The 18,058-nt window shown below is 33.8% G+C and overlaps 1 protein-coding gene across 8 annotated transcripts in view; it reads left to right on the top strand.

The window, feature by feature from the left end:
* Positions 1-18,058, top strand: part of SPOCK3 (SPARC (osteonectin), cwcv and kazal like domains proteoglycan 3) — a 483,863-nt gene that overhangs the window by 230,650 nt on the left and 235,155 nt on the right. For 6 of the 8 annotated variants that reach the window (XM_023228615.2, XM_023228604.2, XM_023228623.2 and 3 more), the window contains one exon: positions 3,891-4,005. The exons of the other annotated variants lie outside the window; for them this stretch is intronic. In XM_023228615.2, coding sequence (XP_023084383.2) covers positions 3,891-4,005 — 115 coding nt within the window. The remainder of the gene's footprint in view (positions 1-3,890; positions 4,006-18,058) is intronic. 8 annotated transcript variants of the gene reach the window in all.

The following is an 18,058-nucleotide window of genomic DNA, read 5'->3' on the forward strand; positions in this document are numbered from 1 at the left end:
CTGGAGAAGAATTTGTGCAGATTAAAAGTTTCACCCTTCCATGTTAAAATTAATTTCAATTGTTAATACTAACATTAATGTCATTTTTTGCATCTTAATGATGTGACTGCATTTTCCTACGCCACATGCACTAAATATGAATATCAATACGAACTTTTCTTCTCCTAGCTGTAAATTACCACCCATGCTTTTTTTCCTGACCTGTTGCCTGCATTGTGCATCCTTACTTTCTTGTTCCCTTCACATTAGGACTTCTCATGAATTACATTTCTTTTTTACTGACATACAGGGCTTCATTCACATTTGTTTCTGGTATCACCTACCCTTGCTGCCTCAGGCATTCCCACCATTATGGACTGGATAAGGCCTGATTCTTCCTAGTTTATGCTCGTCTGGAAGTAACTAGGAAAAATTCTGTACTAAAAAACAAGTATTCTGGCAAAAGATTGAGGGAAATACTACATTGCAAATGTAATGACACTCAAAGGATACATTATGTGGCAGTTGTTTAAAATACAGATGCTATTTTCTGAAACACAACCAAAAAAAACTTGCCAGGTACCCAGGTTAGTTTACACTGATCAGAAAGTTTATTAGAGATTAGGATGAAGAAAAGAACATAGCCAAGTGAAGTCAAATGCAGTTGCTGAAATCTTTCTAGAGGTAGTTTGGCTGGTTGCTGGAGAGAAGACTAAATACAATCATGCAGAACAGAAGAGAAGATGTTAAATGGAAAACAAGACGGAAAGAAGAACACAACAGAGGGAGATGATGAATTTATGCCAGGTCTCTTTAAGGCACAGGATTGATTCTAATCCATGGACTTCAGCCAAGAGAAATTTGTTGTGTTATTGTTGTGATTTCAAGAATAAAATCTTAGGCATCTGTATTTACAGTGTGTAATGTTTTGTATTTTTTAGGCTGCCAACAATGTGAGTTCTACTAAAAAATACAGATGGTTAAAATCTCATGCACAGAAAGTGGTCTTTTTGTGACTGTACATGCTATGTATCTGATTCTTTATATTCACTTTCTCCTATATTTTCCACAGCCTGACAAATCCTGTTCCTCTCTTATTTGGTCATTTACATAGAATCTTATGTAAAACTAAGGACATTATTTTTCATGTGTTAAATTTGTTCTGTTTTCACTGTATGCCAATTTTTGAGTTCTATTTTCTTGAGCATGTATGAAAAAACTGTGTCATAGAACTTTTGGAAATTTTCGAATGTAGATTTTATAAGGTAAAGAAAAAAATAGCTATAATCATACCAATCTGCATTCAAATAAAAACTAGATTAATCATAATGTTATATGTAGTATTGTGTTTTATTTCAAAACAAAAACACTCCTTTTTCAGAACATAAGTCCAAGATTAAATATACTCAAAAGGAGCATATGACATATATGTACATGTAGTACAGAAGCAGGTAACAATGACATTATTTAATTGTTAGGCAGAATTGTTTAATGAATTTTAAAAAGTGATTTTAATAATTAGAAATCAACATAGACTAAACATTAGAAATAGCTCAAAACACTTTTGATGCCTTCTAAGTTATTGTGTGTTTTTTTCTTTTATGTTGCCCAACAAGAAGTCACACACTTTTGTAGTGCAATACTTCAAAGACAACATTTTTTACCTAATGATGATTCAAACTGTGATAGTATGAAAAGAATGTTGTAGCAATTTATATTTGCATAGTGAACAAAGTATATTTATCATCTTATAGACAATGAAAAAGTAATATAGTTTATTTTCATTATTAAAGCTACTGACCAAATAGGGAAAGCTATAATTAATCTATCATCACTTATTAAAAAATTCTCTTAGTATGTAGAAAATTGAAACATTTGTGTTCCAAATAGATGCATTTAATGTCTTGACCACTTTAGCATGGAATAATACAAAACGTTAGGTAATATTTCACCAGTGATATGTGTTAACATTATTTTAAATCTCATGGTTATGTAAAATTTCTAACAAGAGTTTTGCAGAAATATACTTTATGTATTGAAATTAGTAAGATATATGTGCATATGTATTATAACTTATATCTGTATTTTATTAAATTCATCAATTTTCAGGCCGAGAGCAGTGGCTCACCACTGTAATCCCAGCACTTTGGGATGCTAAGGTGGGTGGATCATTTGGGGTCAGGAGTTCGAGAGCAGCCTGGCCAATGTGGTGAAACCCTGTCTCTACTAAAAATACACAAATCAGCTGGGCATGGTGGCACGTGCCTGTAGTCCCAGCTCCTTGGGAGGCTGAGGCAGGAGAATCACTTAAGCCTGTGAGGCAGAGGTTGCAGTGAGCCGAGATCGCGCCACTGAACTCTAGCCAGGGTGTCAAAGACAGACTGTCTCAAAAATAAAATAAAATATAATAAAATAAATAAAATGCATTGATTATCAAAATATATTCACTTTATTTAGGCTATTGACTAAATATGCTTAAGAATCAGCTTGAGTTACCCTCAAAGATCGTCTCAAATCCACATTTTATGTCCACCGGTCAGCCTGGAGCCTTTCCGAATACTTCTGCATATTCCAAATGCACCTTTTTCTGGTTTTCTTTCTCTCTGTGCACTAGAAATTTTGTTTACTGTATTTCATTGTTTCTTTCTCTCAATTTTGGCATGTACCAAATCTGGACACTCAGTGCCTATTGTTTATTTTTACCAACTCCTCCTCTGGTCTGCCCCCAACAATAGGTTACAAAAAAAAGTGTCACTGGGATTAACCATGAATGATCACCAATATCAGTATTATTTACAATAGCCAAAAAGTGGATACAGTCAAAATGCATATCTAGTAGTGAATAAATAAAATATGGTATATCTGTAAAATGGCATAATATTCAGCAATATAAAGGAACGAAGTAGTGATTCATGGTACAACATGATTGAACTTCAGAAACATTGTTCAAGTGAAAGAAGCTAGGCACAAAGCACCACAAATTTTATTATTCAATTTATATAAAATGTCCAGAATAGGAAAATCTCTAGAGATGGGAATTAAATGAGTAGTTGCCTAATACTAGTTGGAGGGGAGAGAGAAGGGGATGATAATAAGAGGATATGTTTGGGTATTTTTGGTGATTAAATTATTCTAATATTGATTGTGGTGATAGTTTTACAATTGCAAACATACTGAAAAACGTTGGTTGTAAACTTAACTACCTGAATTATGTAGTGTGTGAATTATATATAAATAAAGCTGTTATAAAATGAAACCATCAACATTTCACACAGTCTTTGTGTTGGCAGCCAGCAAGACAGAGGTTTGTTTGAAGAAATGGTGGTCCAAATGTTATGCACAAATGATGTAAAAATGAAAATGCAGAATCTCAGTTCTTACTATGACATATTCATCCAGTCTCCAAATACAGCTCCAGACTGTTTTTGGATAACAAAGATATCCATTAATGTTCACTGACTTTTTTGTTTGTTTGTTTCATCCCTTTTATTTACCCACGAGCATTTATCTAGGGAAAGGTATAGATTGTAGTTTTCCACTGTCATAAAATACTTCAGTAACATACTCTAACTTTATTTCACCACCTTTGCTGCTTAGAAGGTAGTAGTAGCAACCACAGAAAGTTTGGGTCTTAAAGTTTCTATTTTGATAACACATTGTCTGATCATAGGTGTATGTGCATCTTAGCTTCTGAATAGAGTGGATGAGACTAAACTACAGCTAGCTGTTAACGCTGAGTTATGTGGGTAGAAGCAGAAGTATCTCTTAACAGAGGAAGAATGTGAAGAAAGTTTACAATTAAGCACTATGTAAATTACCTGATCAAATTGTGTTTCATGGGATTTGATACCTCCATTTTACAGAAGCTTATTTTAATATTTTCTGTGCAATTTTTTTTTTTTTTTTTTTAGCTTTAGATCCAGCTAAGGATCCATGCTTAAAGATGAAATGTAGTCGCCATAAAGTATGCATTGCTCAAGATTCTCAGACTGCAGTCTGCATTAGTCACCGGAGGCTTACACACAGGTAAACATTGTTAAATTTAATCCCACTGATTGAACAACGCTCCTTACCAGGAATAACTGCAGAGTATAAATATTTGGCAGCACCTGCTAATCTTTTATGCAGAGTTTTATTGAAGCAGTTACAGAAGCTTGGTTAATACAATTATGATTCACTTGGGTTAAACATTGGTATCAATCACAATTACTACAGATTATAGAATTTGAGGCATATATTATTAAATAAAGAAGGTCGTATAAAGATGATATTTAAATGTTATATCTAGATGTTTGTGCTTTTTCAAGTTTAAGGAACAATTAAACTTTTGTTCCCTCCACATATTTTTGTTTGTGGCTATTCAAACATCTTTATTTCCCTCAGGAGAGAGTTAGAAAGTTAAAGGAGAGAAACTGATTGATGTTCATAAAAAGAGATTAAAAGTCACGAAATAGGGAATTGGGACTTGAACCCCTCAGGACACCTTCTGTAGGAGTCACTCATACCAGTGGAGTCCTTACATCTATTCCCTGGATGCTGATTCACAGTTTTTAAAGAGGAAGGGAGGATTTCAAGTATCTTATAACAACCATCACTGCTTCTGTTAGACGGGCTCTGTTTTGGGAAGGACCAGTAATTTAGAAATAGCTTGTGTAGTTTGGTGCTGAGTCTTAAAAATTTGAACGTGTCAACAATCAAACAAGAATTCATTGGTTAGCCGACTAAAACAAGTGGTGTATTCATTTCCTTTATCATTTTTAAAGTCACTTTTTGTGAATATTCTTTCTTTGATAATGGATTTAGTTTATATATTGCTTTTAAATCAAATGAACAAAGAAAATTTTGCTATTTGTGTATGCTTAGAGAAAAATTGGATTTTTGGCTTTAGTGTACTTGCATATAAATTCTGTTACTCAAACACACCAAGAGTAAGAGGATAAGAATAAGAATATTGGAAAATAAGAATATAAATAGCATTTCTAGAAAACAAATATTTAAGCTACACTGATGTTTCTTATAATGTAAGAGCACGTATACATAACACCCTCTTTTACATGCCAAAAGGATTAGAAGTCTTTATTTCACAATGTTAAGTCTATAGTGGCAGATTTCTAGAACCAAGGGAGGTTGATGTAACAAAGGTATGGGGGTTTGGAAATGTGTTCACTTGGGATAGAATCATGGTATATCAATAATGTACTTGTGGAAGACACAGAGGGAGTAGGAGAAAGAAAACAACGGTTTGGTGATATAAAGAATAAAAGACTTCTTGGAAATCACAATTCTATAAAGTTAGCCTTCTAGGGGAAAGCACAAATGGGTGAAGCAGTTATCAGTAACATATCCCTTGTTAATCCTGACTTTGATGCTAATTTTTCAAAGGGATAACAAAGCTTTGGACCAGAAACTCATTTTTTCTATTTATTTCCTTAGGATTCTAAATTTCTTGGCCTTTCTATTAATTAATCAAACAAATTTAAAAATATTAGTATGTGAATGTGTGTATATTGGGGGTGAAATAAAAAAAGAGAAGGGTGTCAAAAGGGATTCATATATGATCTCTCACCTAAGTTACAGAGACTACGTAAGTTCATCTCCCATAAAAGCAAAAGCTGTTTTATCAGAAGTTCTAGACACCCTGGGAAAGATTTCCATGTGCAGACATTTAACAGCTTTGAAAAGATTCACCTGCCACTTCACCCCTGGCCCCATGAACCCAAGTCAAAGAGCAACCAAAGACCTCGCAGTTAATATCATGTCTGTGGCAGAGACACACTCGTTTTGACACTTGCTGGACACTGAAGCTAAGAGAGGTTAAAGTAACTGACTCAAGACTACAAAGCTAGAATTTTTCAGAGCTTCAATTCCAATCGGTACTGATGGACCCCAGAGTCTAAGCTTTTTACAACTATGCTGTCTCATTACCTCTCTGACTTATTAAACGACTTAACTACAGGCAAAAATCTTCCTTAACATGATAAAGACTATCAGAAACCAATAGCCAAATATCCCTTCATATATAAAATTGAAAGATCCTTAATAGGGCACTACTGAAGCTTTGCCTACGGTGTAGTGGTGCAAGGGGTTCAGAGGGGAGACTAATATGCTTTTAGTGGGTGAATTTCAAAATGTTTTATGTAAATAGTATTTAGTCCTGTTCTATTTCTGATAGAGACTATTTATAAATTTCCATTCAATCCACACTCTATTCAATAAATAAATCACTAGTTTCCAACAAATTGATTTTAAGATTAATATTTGATATGCTTTATTTGCTTTGAGGATGTCAGTACATAGTGAATGTTTATACAACACTTAGGGAAGAAGAGCTTTGCCAAGCACTTTATCAATAAAAATGGCTAATATAAATAATCTAGATCTTAGATTTGAGGATTGTGTGTATTTTGGGGATGGGGTAGAGAAAGCAGGGAAAGTGGGCTTAATTAATCAAGTTTTGGCCATTTGCATAGTTTAGAATACATATTGCTACTTTTTTTTCCTTTTAAGGAACAACTTACTCTTTTTTTCCTTAATCTCATAAAAGAGAAAGGAAACCTGCCATTTCCTTCTGCAAGGGGAACACAATTTTTCAAACACACTTTCCAGTCTCCTCTTCCCAATACAATATATCAACACTCGTTTCTCCATTGCCTTAGAATTTTAAACTTCTCATCTTATAATGCTCACAACATTTGTAATAGTCTGTCTAACATCGATCTCCTTTGACTGACTGAAAGCTCAGTGAAGGTGTCTTATTTACCCCTGTGGACCCAGATCTTACATTACTGCTCAGTACATGTTTTCTTTGAGGAGTTTAGTGAAACAGCTGCCATTTGTAAAATGTTTAGGAAGAATATTTTGACAAATAGTTTGATCAGTTGAAATGCCAATCTAGATAATCTAGGTTTAAACATTGTTTTCTTAGTGCTTTGTGTATATTTGTTGAAAATGAATTCAGGAGCATCAATCAACAAATATGTTTTAATTGGCAGAATAAATGAATGCATGATTTATCAAATAAAAGGAAAAGAAGTATTTTTAAAATGTTTATTTTAGTTTAGTTTAAGTTCCGGGATACATGTGCAGAATGTGCAGACTTGTTATATAGGTAAAGGTGTTCCATGGTGGTTTGCTGCACCTATCAGCCTATCACCTACGTATTAAACCCCGCATGCATTAGCTATTTATCTCGATGCTCTCGCTCCCCCTTCCCCCCACTGTCAACACACACTGACAGGCCACAGTGTGTGTTGTTCCCCTCTCTGTGTCCACGTGTTCTCATTGTTCAGCTCTCACTTATAAGTGAGAGCGTGTGGTGCTTGGTTTTCTGTTCCTGTGTTAGTTTGCTGGGATGATGGCTTCCAGCTCCATACACATCCCTGAAAGGCACACGATCTTGTTAAAGAAGGATATTTAAATATGAAATGAGGAATGTAAAAATTGGTTTTAAGAAACTACTAGGTCCTTCACTTGGATTTGTAAATAATTGAAATAATTAGTAAATTTTTCCTTCCTTGGTATTTTAAATAACAATTAAGTGTCCTCTGAAATCAGAAAAATAACATGATTAGGTGAATCATAGTTTTACTCTAGCTTTGACCACCACTGCCAGTGTAGAGGATGGTGTAAACCATCCAAATATATGATGTTGAAAGTCATATATTTGGATATTGTCTCCAAATGTCTTTTTCTGTGAAGAACTGGTCTCAAACCAGGTGATATCTTTGTTATTGCACTTTCTGTTACCATTGTCATTGCCAGTTAAAAGAAAATAGTGGTATGAATAATAAGAAAGAACTTTAACTGTAGCACGTTTTTCCAATGTGGTAACATAACCCACTATTTAGATGCTTTAATATGAAATACATGATGGGTTTCCCAAGCACTGAATGTGATCCACTTTTTCTATTGTTACCCTTGGGGAAAGAGCTGCAGATGCTGACAGCTGAGGGTGATTGTTTCATTGTTTTTGTATATTGTGAGCGAGAAGCCCAGTGTTTTATGCTCCCTCGCTGTCTGTGCAGCTGCAGATAATTAGCACTGTTTCTAGATCAGTGTTGCTGGCACCAATCGATGCTGCTGATATTAAAAGAAAAAGGTTTGGCATAATAAGACAGAGTAAGGTTGAAGAAGTTGATGTAGGACAAAACTAGCCATGTTAGTTTCTACTTCATTTACACTGAAGGATAAAAAAAAAAAAAAAAAGAATCAATAAGGAAGTGCTTTTGACCTCCTAAGAAGGCATTATATAGAAAATGATGAAAGTAGTGTAAAATGCTAGTTATCAAAAATAATTATCAAAAAAGTGAGTCCTAAAATGTATCTGTTTTAACTGTGCAATCTTGGAATTCATGGTTTATGATGACAATTTTTAAAAGAAGATCTAAATGTATTTAAATTATCACTGATTGAATAGCTATGGTGTTTGTGTTTCCTTTGTTGAAATATTGAAGGGGCAGAAAGATTTAATCACAAAGCATAAGTTATATAGCGTTCCACAAATGTTTGTCGAACTGAATTAAACTTATCATAATCATTTAAAAATAATGTTTCTCATACTTGTGAGACATTTAACTTCTATGGAATATGACTGTATTAATAATGTCTTCAGAGAGAATTAAACCCTGTATTTATTTCATACTTAGTATATGCAGTACTCTTTAGTAAATGCCTTAAATTGCTTTAGTTTTTACAATGACGCTAATGCTTTATACTAAGCCCTATTATGCCCATAACTGAGGCTCAGAGATTCTGGGTGTTCTGCCTGAGATTAGTTCTACAGAAGCATAATTGATAGGTATGGTTAGATAGGTAGGTAGATAGATAGGTGATAGATACGAAGTATAGATTTCAGATTTGAAATCATGCCTATCTTGTTTATATATACATATATACATTCTTTTTCCATAATTATCAATTTTATGTATATGAACAGATGTTTATAGATACTTAACTTTTCATAAATTTATTTTAGTTAAGATGATGAAGGTTTGCAAAACTTTTAAAAATTAATTACATTTACAAATGGTCATTGTACTTTGGATAGTGAATTAGTATAACATCGTTTGATTCCTCTTTTTAAAACACAGATCATAACTAAATTTCACAGAGTTTCCTTTATGTCTGGAACTTGGTATCTGTATGCACACACACACACACACACATGCATATATGTGTATAATTCATTTAATCTTACAATAGTTGGAAGTAAGGTGACTTGCAGTTGTTATCCCCATTTTACCTGTGATAAAAGCTGAGACAGAGAATTCACTTAATTTGTTCAATTGGTAGACTTGGACACTAAACCTGGTCATTGTGATTCTAGAATTTGTACTCTTATTATGTTTTATTGTTTTATGTTACTTATAAAGCATGTTATATAAATGAGACATTCTTCTAAACATTGTAGAATTGTTACTTATCTTACCACCACCCTATATGTTTAAAAAAGAAATTTCTGTATACCTATTGCCTAATGTACTGTTTCTCAGCATCTTTTAGCCCACATTTTTTTTTTTTTTTTTTTTTTTTTTTTTTGCTGAATATACACTTTTTAGGTTCTCCAGTTATTCTATTATCATCCTGAAGGGAGTATAATCTCCCCTAATTGAGAATTGCTTATAATCAGAAAATTCAACTACTTATATTGTATATTAGTCAGTCAATATGATTTGGTCAGGCTTTGTGTTAGGTGTTATGCATCACAAAAACAGAAAGTATGTTTCTCATATATGAAAATAAATCACAGGATTGACTTTATTTTTGGAATACACAACACACCTTATCATTATTGATATATATTTCCTCTCCAGTTGAAAATCAGGAAGCTGTTGATTAAAGTCCAAAGTCCTCGTGGTCCTTTATAATCTGTGCCAGGTAGCTTTAGAGCCTCCTTTGTAGTTTTCTCCCAATGGCACATTGTGGCTTTCTCACAGCAGGAAATTCATTCTGTAGAGAGCACAGGATGTATATCAGAGCACAAGGGGCCACAGCCAGAATGCCTGGCTTCACAGTCTAGCCCCACTGTTCTTAGCTTTGTGATCTTGGACGGGTTACTCAAGCTCTGAGTGCTTCAGATTTTTCTGCTGTAAAGTAGGTATCATGCAAATAGTACTTTATGTGATGTTGCTTTAAGGAGTAATGACTTAATGTGCAAAAACAATTAGAACTACTTCATCCATGATAGGCATTATGATAGGGTTAGCTATTACTGTTTTTTCCTAAACACGTTGTATATTTTATAATCATGGGTGTTGGTTATGGCTGTGTTTTATTTTCTCATAACATGTCCTGCCCATTTGTTCCTTTGTTCTTCTGGCAGACTCCATTTCTGAGAAGGCTTTTAGCATAATGGTTAATGGTATGTAATTTGAAGCTGGACTGACTAGCTTTGAAGTCTGGCTCCATATCCATTTCTCCAGAATGACTTTGAGCAAATTAAATTATCCCAGACTCAGTTTTCTTGTTTAAAAGATAGAGTTGATAATTATACTATGTATCTCCCTCTGTTTTTGTGAGAATTAAAGACATAATTTGTGTAAAGCACTTTTCACAATGAAAGCACTCAATAAACATTAATTATTGAGAAAGGTCTGTTCAGTCTCCCCTCCCAACCCAAGGTAGAATTAAATATGCTTGCATCTTTGTGCCCATAGCACATTAGAAATGCTTTTTAACCCACAAATATGATAGTGACTTGTTTGTATATTTAATAGCTAACAGGTGAATTGTTGGGTTGCCATTGACAAAGTATTTGAAAATCGATTTACTCTTGGCATGATCATAGGATATGAAATTTAAGATTACCTTATACATTAAATAAAAGCAGGACATGATTTTGGCAATTGAGAAGGAAGAGAATGGAAACAATGAGCCATCATTGTGTTATAAAAAATGTGAGACAGATGCTTAAAGAGAAATAGCATGGGGGTGGGCATACCTTTGGTGGGTTAAAGATTATTAGGGTACTTAATTTCAACAAATTTGCTGCCCTTAATGATTCTCTGCTTTACATCCTTTAGCATTGCCCATCTCCCCATAACCAGAGAATAGGAGTTTTAGACCAGAAATCCCAAAATACAGGAGAAGGATTTACATGTACTAGATGCCTCAAGGAATGTCAACTTTTATGAGTGAGCATAGCTAAATCGTTGCATGTCCTGTCAGAGAGATTTTGTTTCTCCACTGGGCCTAAAGACTCCTTCTGCTTAGCAGGAACTCTCCTTGTGTTTGAAGGATGGAAATTTTGGATCTGTGTAGAGATCCTTCACAGTCCTATTTGCTGTATATACTGGCTTTGAAGTCTGTATAACAGATTTGTAATGAATGTGCTTCTGTGTATACTTCTGAATCTTGTATACCAAGATTTCAGCTGTGAGAACAGGGGTTTAAATTGATGATCAGTAGAAGAGGTCAAATGGAGCAGCTAGCCACAAAAAAGGTGCACTGTGACCCAGGGAATAGATGAAGGCCAGTTGATGGTGTAAAGTGAACAGTGAACAGAAAGAATTCCTTCACACATAAGCCATTACTCTTCCATCCAATTAGTGCTTCATGAATGTCCCCTATACAAGGAAAAGAGTATGAATTGGGGGCAAAAAAGTACAGCAAAGGAAGATGCAAATATTTCTTGGTTTCTTCTTGTTCCCCAAATAGACAAGAATTTGGTATAAACCTTTGAAGAGAAAAAATTGGATATTAATGAAGGTTACTTTTAAAGAAGTATTTTGGATGAACCTTAATTATCTCTTAATCAAATATCCTTAAGAGATGAAGATTAAAATGCTTGGGTTCAAAGTAAAGTTTAATCAACATTACTTAGGTTTCTGAAATGCAGGAAGGGATATATTTACACAAATATGTAGTAGGTGCTTTTTATATAAAAGAAAAACCCTATTCTTTTGTCTATGAGAAAGAGGAAACTAGCTGCCTATTAAGAATAATGATTATTCTAGGTCTTCTAAATTGGTCTATTTCTATATTGCTTTATTATTTTGAAAGAACTAAGAAAAACTATGATTGTTTATTAGCTACACAGAAAAGGGTAGAAAATATATACAAAGGTGGTATAAGTGATAGCAATTTTAAAGCTTCTTTACTTTTAAAATTTAACACTTACGAAAAAAAGATGTGGATAATGTCTTTTCATATAATAGAAAAGACAGTACAGATTTGATTCTTTCCTCCCCAGACCACTCAGTTCCACTCCTACACTTCCAGGAATTATCTACACACACACCCACACACATTTACACAAACACATGTACCTCCAAATGAGAATATTTTATGCATATTTTTGTGCCTTTTTTAACATAACATGTTTTGAACATCTGCAATTCAGTAAATGGATTTTATCTCATTTCTTTAAATGGCTGTAAAGAAACCCATTACAAGACTATCCCATAATTTACTTAATACTTTATTGAGGGACATTAGGGTTAGTTCTAGTTTTTCTTATTATCATGCTTTGTACAACACTCTTCAGCGTGTATCTTTATAAACATGTGTGCGAATATTTTTGCCATAAATTCTTAGCAATTGGATTGCTATGTCAAAAAGAAAATATGTTTAAATATTGACATATATTGTCAAACACCCTCCAAAGGGGAGTGTGTCAATTTCTCTACCGTAAACAATATGCCGATGCCTCTTGTTTCACCCCTTTACCAGTTAAGAATACTGTTTAGATATTAGTAATTTTGAATTTTCAACTGTCGTGGTTTATTTTTTATTTAAAATTAGTATGGCCTGGGCACTGGTGGCTCATGCCTGTAATCCCAGCACTTTGGGAGGCTCAGGCAAGAAGGTCACTTGAGGCCACGGGTTTGAGATGAGCCTAGTCAACATGGTGAAACCCTGTGTCTACTAAAAATACAAAAATTATCAGTGTGTTGTCACTCATGCCTGTAACCCCAGCTGCTCAGGATGTTGAGGCATGAGAAACTACTGAGCCAGGGAGGCACATGTTGCAGTGAGCCGAGATCATGCCATTGCACTCCAGCCTGGGTGACAGAGGGAAACGCTGTCTCAAAACATAAATAAATAAATAAATAAATAAATAAATAAATAAATAAATAAACAAAAAGTCACATTATCTTTTTTCAGTTTCAGGAATAAATGTATCTGTGTGTGCCTTTAATAATGGAGGGGCTATGTAGACACTGTTGGTGGTTTGATATCAGCCATTATCCCTAAGTTGTAACATGGTGAATCATGGTAAAAAATAGTGGTAAATTAAAGGAAATTGACTGTACTGATAACATTTTTTGGAACTTAGGCAATTTTTTCAAAGAGGAGGATAGTTTTAGCACAAGATAAAGAAACTTAAGAAAAGAAGCTCAACAGTGGAAAAGAAGTACTGGATCTTCAAGCAGTAACAAAATGTGTGTAATTTATTTACTTTCACTAATATTTAGACCTATTACTTTAATGCAATTAGTGCTTGATGGACAGGTGCTATAATGAATTTAATTAACGCTTTACATGTTTCTGTTTTTGCTGATCTCTTCATTAAATATTTCTTATTCTAAATATTTCTGTCTCCAGTTAATCAATTATATTTCTTAAAATTTTAGAGTATTTATTATCATTATTAATAATATGATTTCCAGTGATCAATTAGAATGATGATTGCTATGAATTCATTAATAAATTCACTTTATTTTAATCATGACATTTTAAATATTAAATCCAAACTTGCTGTTACTGAGTTATTTTTATTAAATAATTCAACATTTTGGGTAAATTACAGCTAAACCTCCTCCTAGTCAACTGTTGGCAAAGAGACAATTGTATTTCTGGGTAATGGACATTAAGAACTGGAGCATATTGATTTTTAAACTTTGCATAAAATCTTTTTTCTTGTTGCTGACTAATGTAGATAAATAATGAGGAAATTAGTAGTCATTGCTGCTATATTTCAGCCTGAATAATCTTTCTATTCCTAAATTCTTGCTTTCTTTTACTATTTTCTTTAGATTTCTTTAAAATACGTGTAAGATCATTTTTAAAGTTGGGCCTATCTAGTGTCAAAATATGGAGCTCAATTCACTTCTGATTTATTTCTGTCCTCACATTGCGATTTTGAATATGTAATTTGTACTCATTGATATTCAGTTTTGAGCAGAGAGACAGCTAGCCATAGAACAAAGGATGATGTTCCTCTTTCACAGGGTAGACTTGTTTCTGGGAAGTGCCTGACAGGCCAGATACTAGTTTCCTGCAGCTCTTCCCACTAGCCCTGACATCTTTCTGAGATCATGGGACTAGCTTGTCAAAACAGAACAAAAGTAATGCTTATCACTTCAGAGTTTAGATGGTTAAGATATGGGTGTGACTGCTTCCCCCCTTCCTTTCTACTTATAAGATGGAAGCAGGTAATTCTGAGATCTAAGGGATGGTATAAACACAAGATATAATGAAATTTAATTCCAGAATCACCATAGGAATGATGATCCAAGAAATAGTCTCATTGGCCTATTATATGAAAGAAAAATAAACTTGTATTAAGACACTGAACTTTTTAGATGCATGAGAGTAGCTATCATTATCCTGATTAATAAATCTATTTGAAATTTACTACAAAAAAACTTAAGAAGTACATTGATGGTGGAAAAATAATAGAGGTGTGTGATGGGATCTTAGTAATTATCTCATCAAATTTTACATTGGTTAAAAGCATAGGAGACTGTGTAAGTGTTTTGAAGAACTTGTCTACTGGGGACTATCTGTAGAAATGCCCTAACAATTGCACATAATTCATTTCCAAACATAAACACTTGTTTACTCTTACAGACAAAGCTGTAGCACATAAGATACAAAAAATACTGGAATTTCCAGATGATCATAAGACTATGAGGCTTCACTAAACATAGAGGGATTTTGCCTGTTATAAAGACTTATATGAAAACAGAATATAAATTATATAAATTTAAGCCTTAGGTCCTAGATACTTAACACATAATTATTTAAGTGAGGAGTAAAGTGTATTCGTCTGTAGTGATATAAAGACATCCACACAGGTCTCAGTAATATTGTGTGTGATAGAGAAACCTAGATTTTAGTCATAAATATATTAATAAATAGACAACTGTGTGACTCTGGACAAGTCAGTTAACAGGCAACTAACTGTGGCAACAAATAATGGGAGGCTTTGAAATCCAAGAGGTCTACTGGTTTAGTGGCAAAATATAAACAGCTAATACATCTGTAGGGGTAGAATACATTCTTTATCATTTTCATAGCTTTCTTTCCTCCCGTTTTAACATTATGTTGACTGATACGTATCTAGGATTTGCATGTATAGAATAAACTAATTTTGGATCTAGAAAATTCTTTAGAGACATTTAATTCCATTCTGCATTCTAAATATAAGGTAAGGATTATCATGATTATGAAAATGATAAGGAAGAGAATTAGTTGAGAATCATAGAAATAACAATACCTGCTTATTTGTAAGAGTTTACTAAGAAATTTATAGGTATTTTACATGTATTAATTTATTTTTTAGTTACTATCGTTTTCCTCCTTTTACAGATTAAGACAATGAAACTCAGCTGATGTGAATTGAAAAGGCCATAGCAGTATTAACTGCCATAGCTATGAGTTGAATTTAGACCTGTTCAATTTCAAAGCCTCCCATTATCTGCTGCCTATTAACTCTATTGTTAGTTGCCTGTTAAGTGACTTGTCCAGAGTCACACAGCTGTTTATTTATTACTGTATTTAAGACTGAAATCCACATATTATTATTGAGACCTATGTGACTGTCTTGATATCACTACTGATGAATATGCTTTATTCCCAACTAGACCATTCACATTTTATGATACTTGTTCTGTGTCCTGAATCAGTTTGTATCTCTTTTTATAAAATGCTATTATAAAACTCTGTTTGCATTAAGCTGCATATATTGCTATCTTCCCTTCTGTTCTCAGTAGGCAAATTCAGCATTTTGTTCACAGACAAAATAGAAAGCATCCAATGGGGTCTTTTCTGACATTTTGCTTACTAGCTTGTGCAGATATCAGTTTAATTAATACTCATGAAACACTCAGGACAGTGGCTTCTATTCTTATTGTTGCTTTTATTACTGTTACTATTATTGTTATCAACCATAACCTTCCTCATCCTCTTTTATATATCCCTAATCCATCAGTTTGTGTTCTCGGCTCTAGAACAATCATTTCTTGTGTTTGTATTCCTTGCTCTAACAATTATTGCTTGTGTAATATTTTTAATCTTTCTCTATCTGTTAGCTTATTGCTTAGCATATATGAACAAATGCAAATTCTATAATTTTTTTAAAGCAAGCGTACAAAAATTCCACTTATTTTACAACATGGGGGGAGAAAAGAATTCCATATCCTCTCTTTACCTTTGGTTTCCTTCTATTTAAAATTGAGCAATTATGCTGTTCTTTGCAGTAAAATCTTCTAGAATAATTTTGTTTTTATTCTCTTGCCTCCCATTTGCTTTTGCACCTACCACCCATTATAAAAATTTCCAACAAGTTATGTAGTCTTTCTGTAAATAGACTTTTACCTGATCTAACTTGTGATTACTTAATGTATTAATTTGTAGTGTCTAGTCAGCTAAAGCAACGAAACTACTTTTCCACAGGGCATTGATAACTTCTATGTTGCCAAATTTATTGTCTAATTTTTTGTTCTTACTTGAGATTTCTACTGCATTCATTTACTCAAAATGTGTTTATCATTGAACACACATATTGATCATCATTGTGAGCCAGTAATGCATATAGGCACCTGGGTTATGGTGTTAGAAGGACAAAGAAAGCCTCTAATCTTGTTACTTTCACGTTTTGGAGTGGAAGACAGACAACAAAGAAATCAAACAATACATAATATAATTTAAGATAGTGAACAATGACAAGGCAGATACAGAGGTGACTGAGGAAAGAGGCAGGGTGACAGAGCAGTTAAGGAAACTTTCTCATTATAGATAATGTTTGAAGAATTACTTGAGTGAAAAGAAAAGAGTCATTTTCAGATATCAGGCAAGAGTGAGCCAAACACAGGGAACAGAGATTGCAAAGATCTTGTAGCAGAACGGACTTGGCGTGTTCCCATAGAACAGTAAAATGGCCAGTGTGGTTATAAAAGAAGTGAGATATCTGGTCCAAAACTGTGCAGTACTCATATCTTATAGGGCTTTGAAGCTGTGTAAGGGAGGTTTTGAATTTTATCACAAATGTAACAGGCAAACAGTGGCAGGGCTTCAGTCAAGATACAAATAAGAAATGAGTTTCCTTTCCAAAGGATCACTGCATATGCTGTGAGAAGCAACAGTGAAATTCTAGGTCCAGTTAGTCAGAGGGTGAGGGCAGTAACTCCTGGGGGAAGATTCCGGTGGTGCAATGGGGTTGGTGAGGGTACAAGTGTACAGAATGCATATGGACAGTCAAACCAAAGACTCGAGAATGAATTGGATATCTCATTTTGGTGTGTGTGCACGTGTGTGTGTTGTGGAAGAAAGTTGAGAATCTGTAATAAATCATTACAGATAGCCTGCTTTGTTGAAATGGATATGTAAAATCACTAGAGTAAAGCTGTGTCACTGATATATCATCCTAGATATATTATTTTACTTCTCTTCATTAGAATCCCTTTTATTGCTGTCCTAGTTTTCCCACTTCACTTGGTAGTAGTGATCACAAATTGTGAGCCTGCTTTTGTGATGATATACATCACAGGATTCAGCAATTGTTCATTCGTGTGCTGTAAAATTATAAATGGTAAGATGGCTTGGAAACACTGGGGTCTAATCCTGAGAAGGTGCAGATTTCGCAGCCAATCACCTTGGACAGGCTATTGGAACACTGTGACTAGGCAATCTGTGTGATATGTTTCTCTTTAGCCAGAATATTTGACATTATCATTGGAAGTACCATCACAATCACATGGAATTTAAGGACAGTTTCTCCAACTAAAGAAAGAGACTTTTTTTTTTTTTTTTTTCATTGGAATTTTATATTACAACTGTGTGATCATTTATTTTTATTTTTTTATTTTTTATACTTTAAGTTCTAGGGTACATGTGCATAACGTGCAGGTTACAT

Source organism: Piliocolobus tephrosceles, chromosome 3 (genome assembly GCF_002776525.5).
Source record: "Piliocolobus tephrosceles isolate RC106 chromosome 3, ASM277652v3, whole genome shotgun sequence".
Taxonomy (NCBI): Eukaryota; Metazoa; Chordata; class Mammalia; order Primates; family Cercopithecidae; genus Piliocolobus; species Piliocolobus tephrosceles.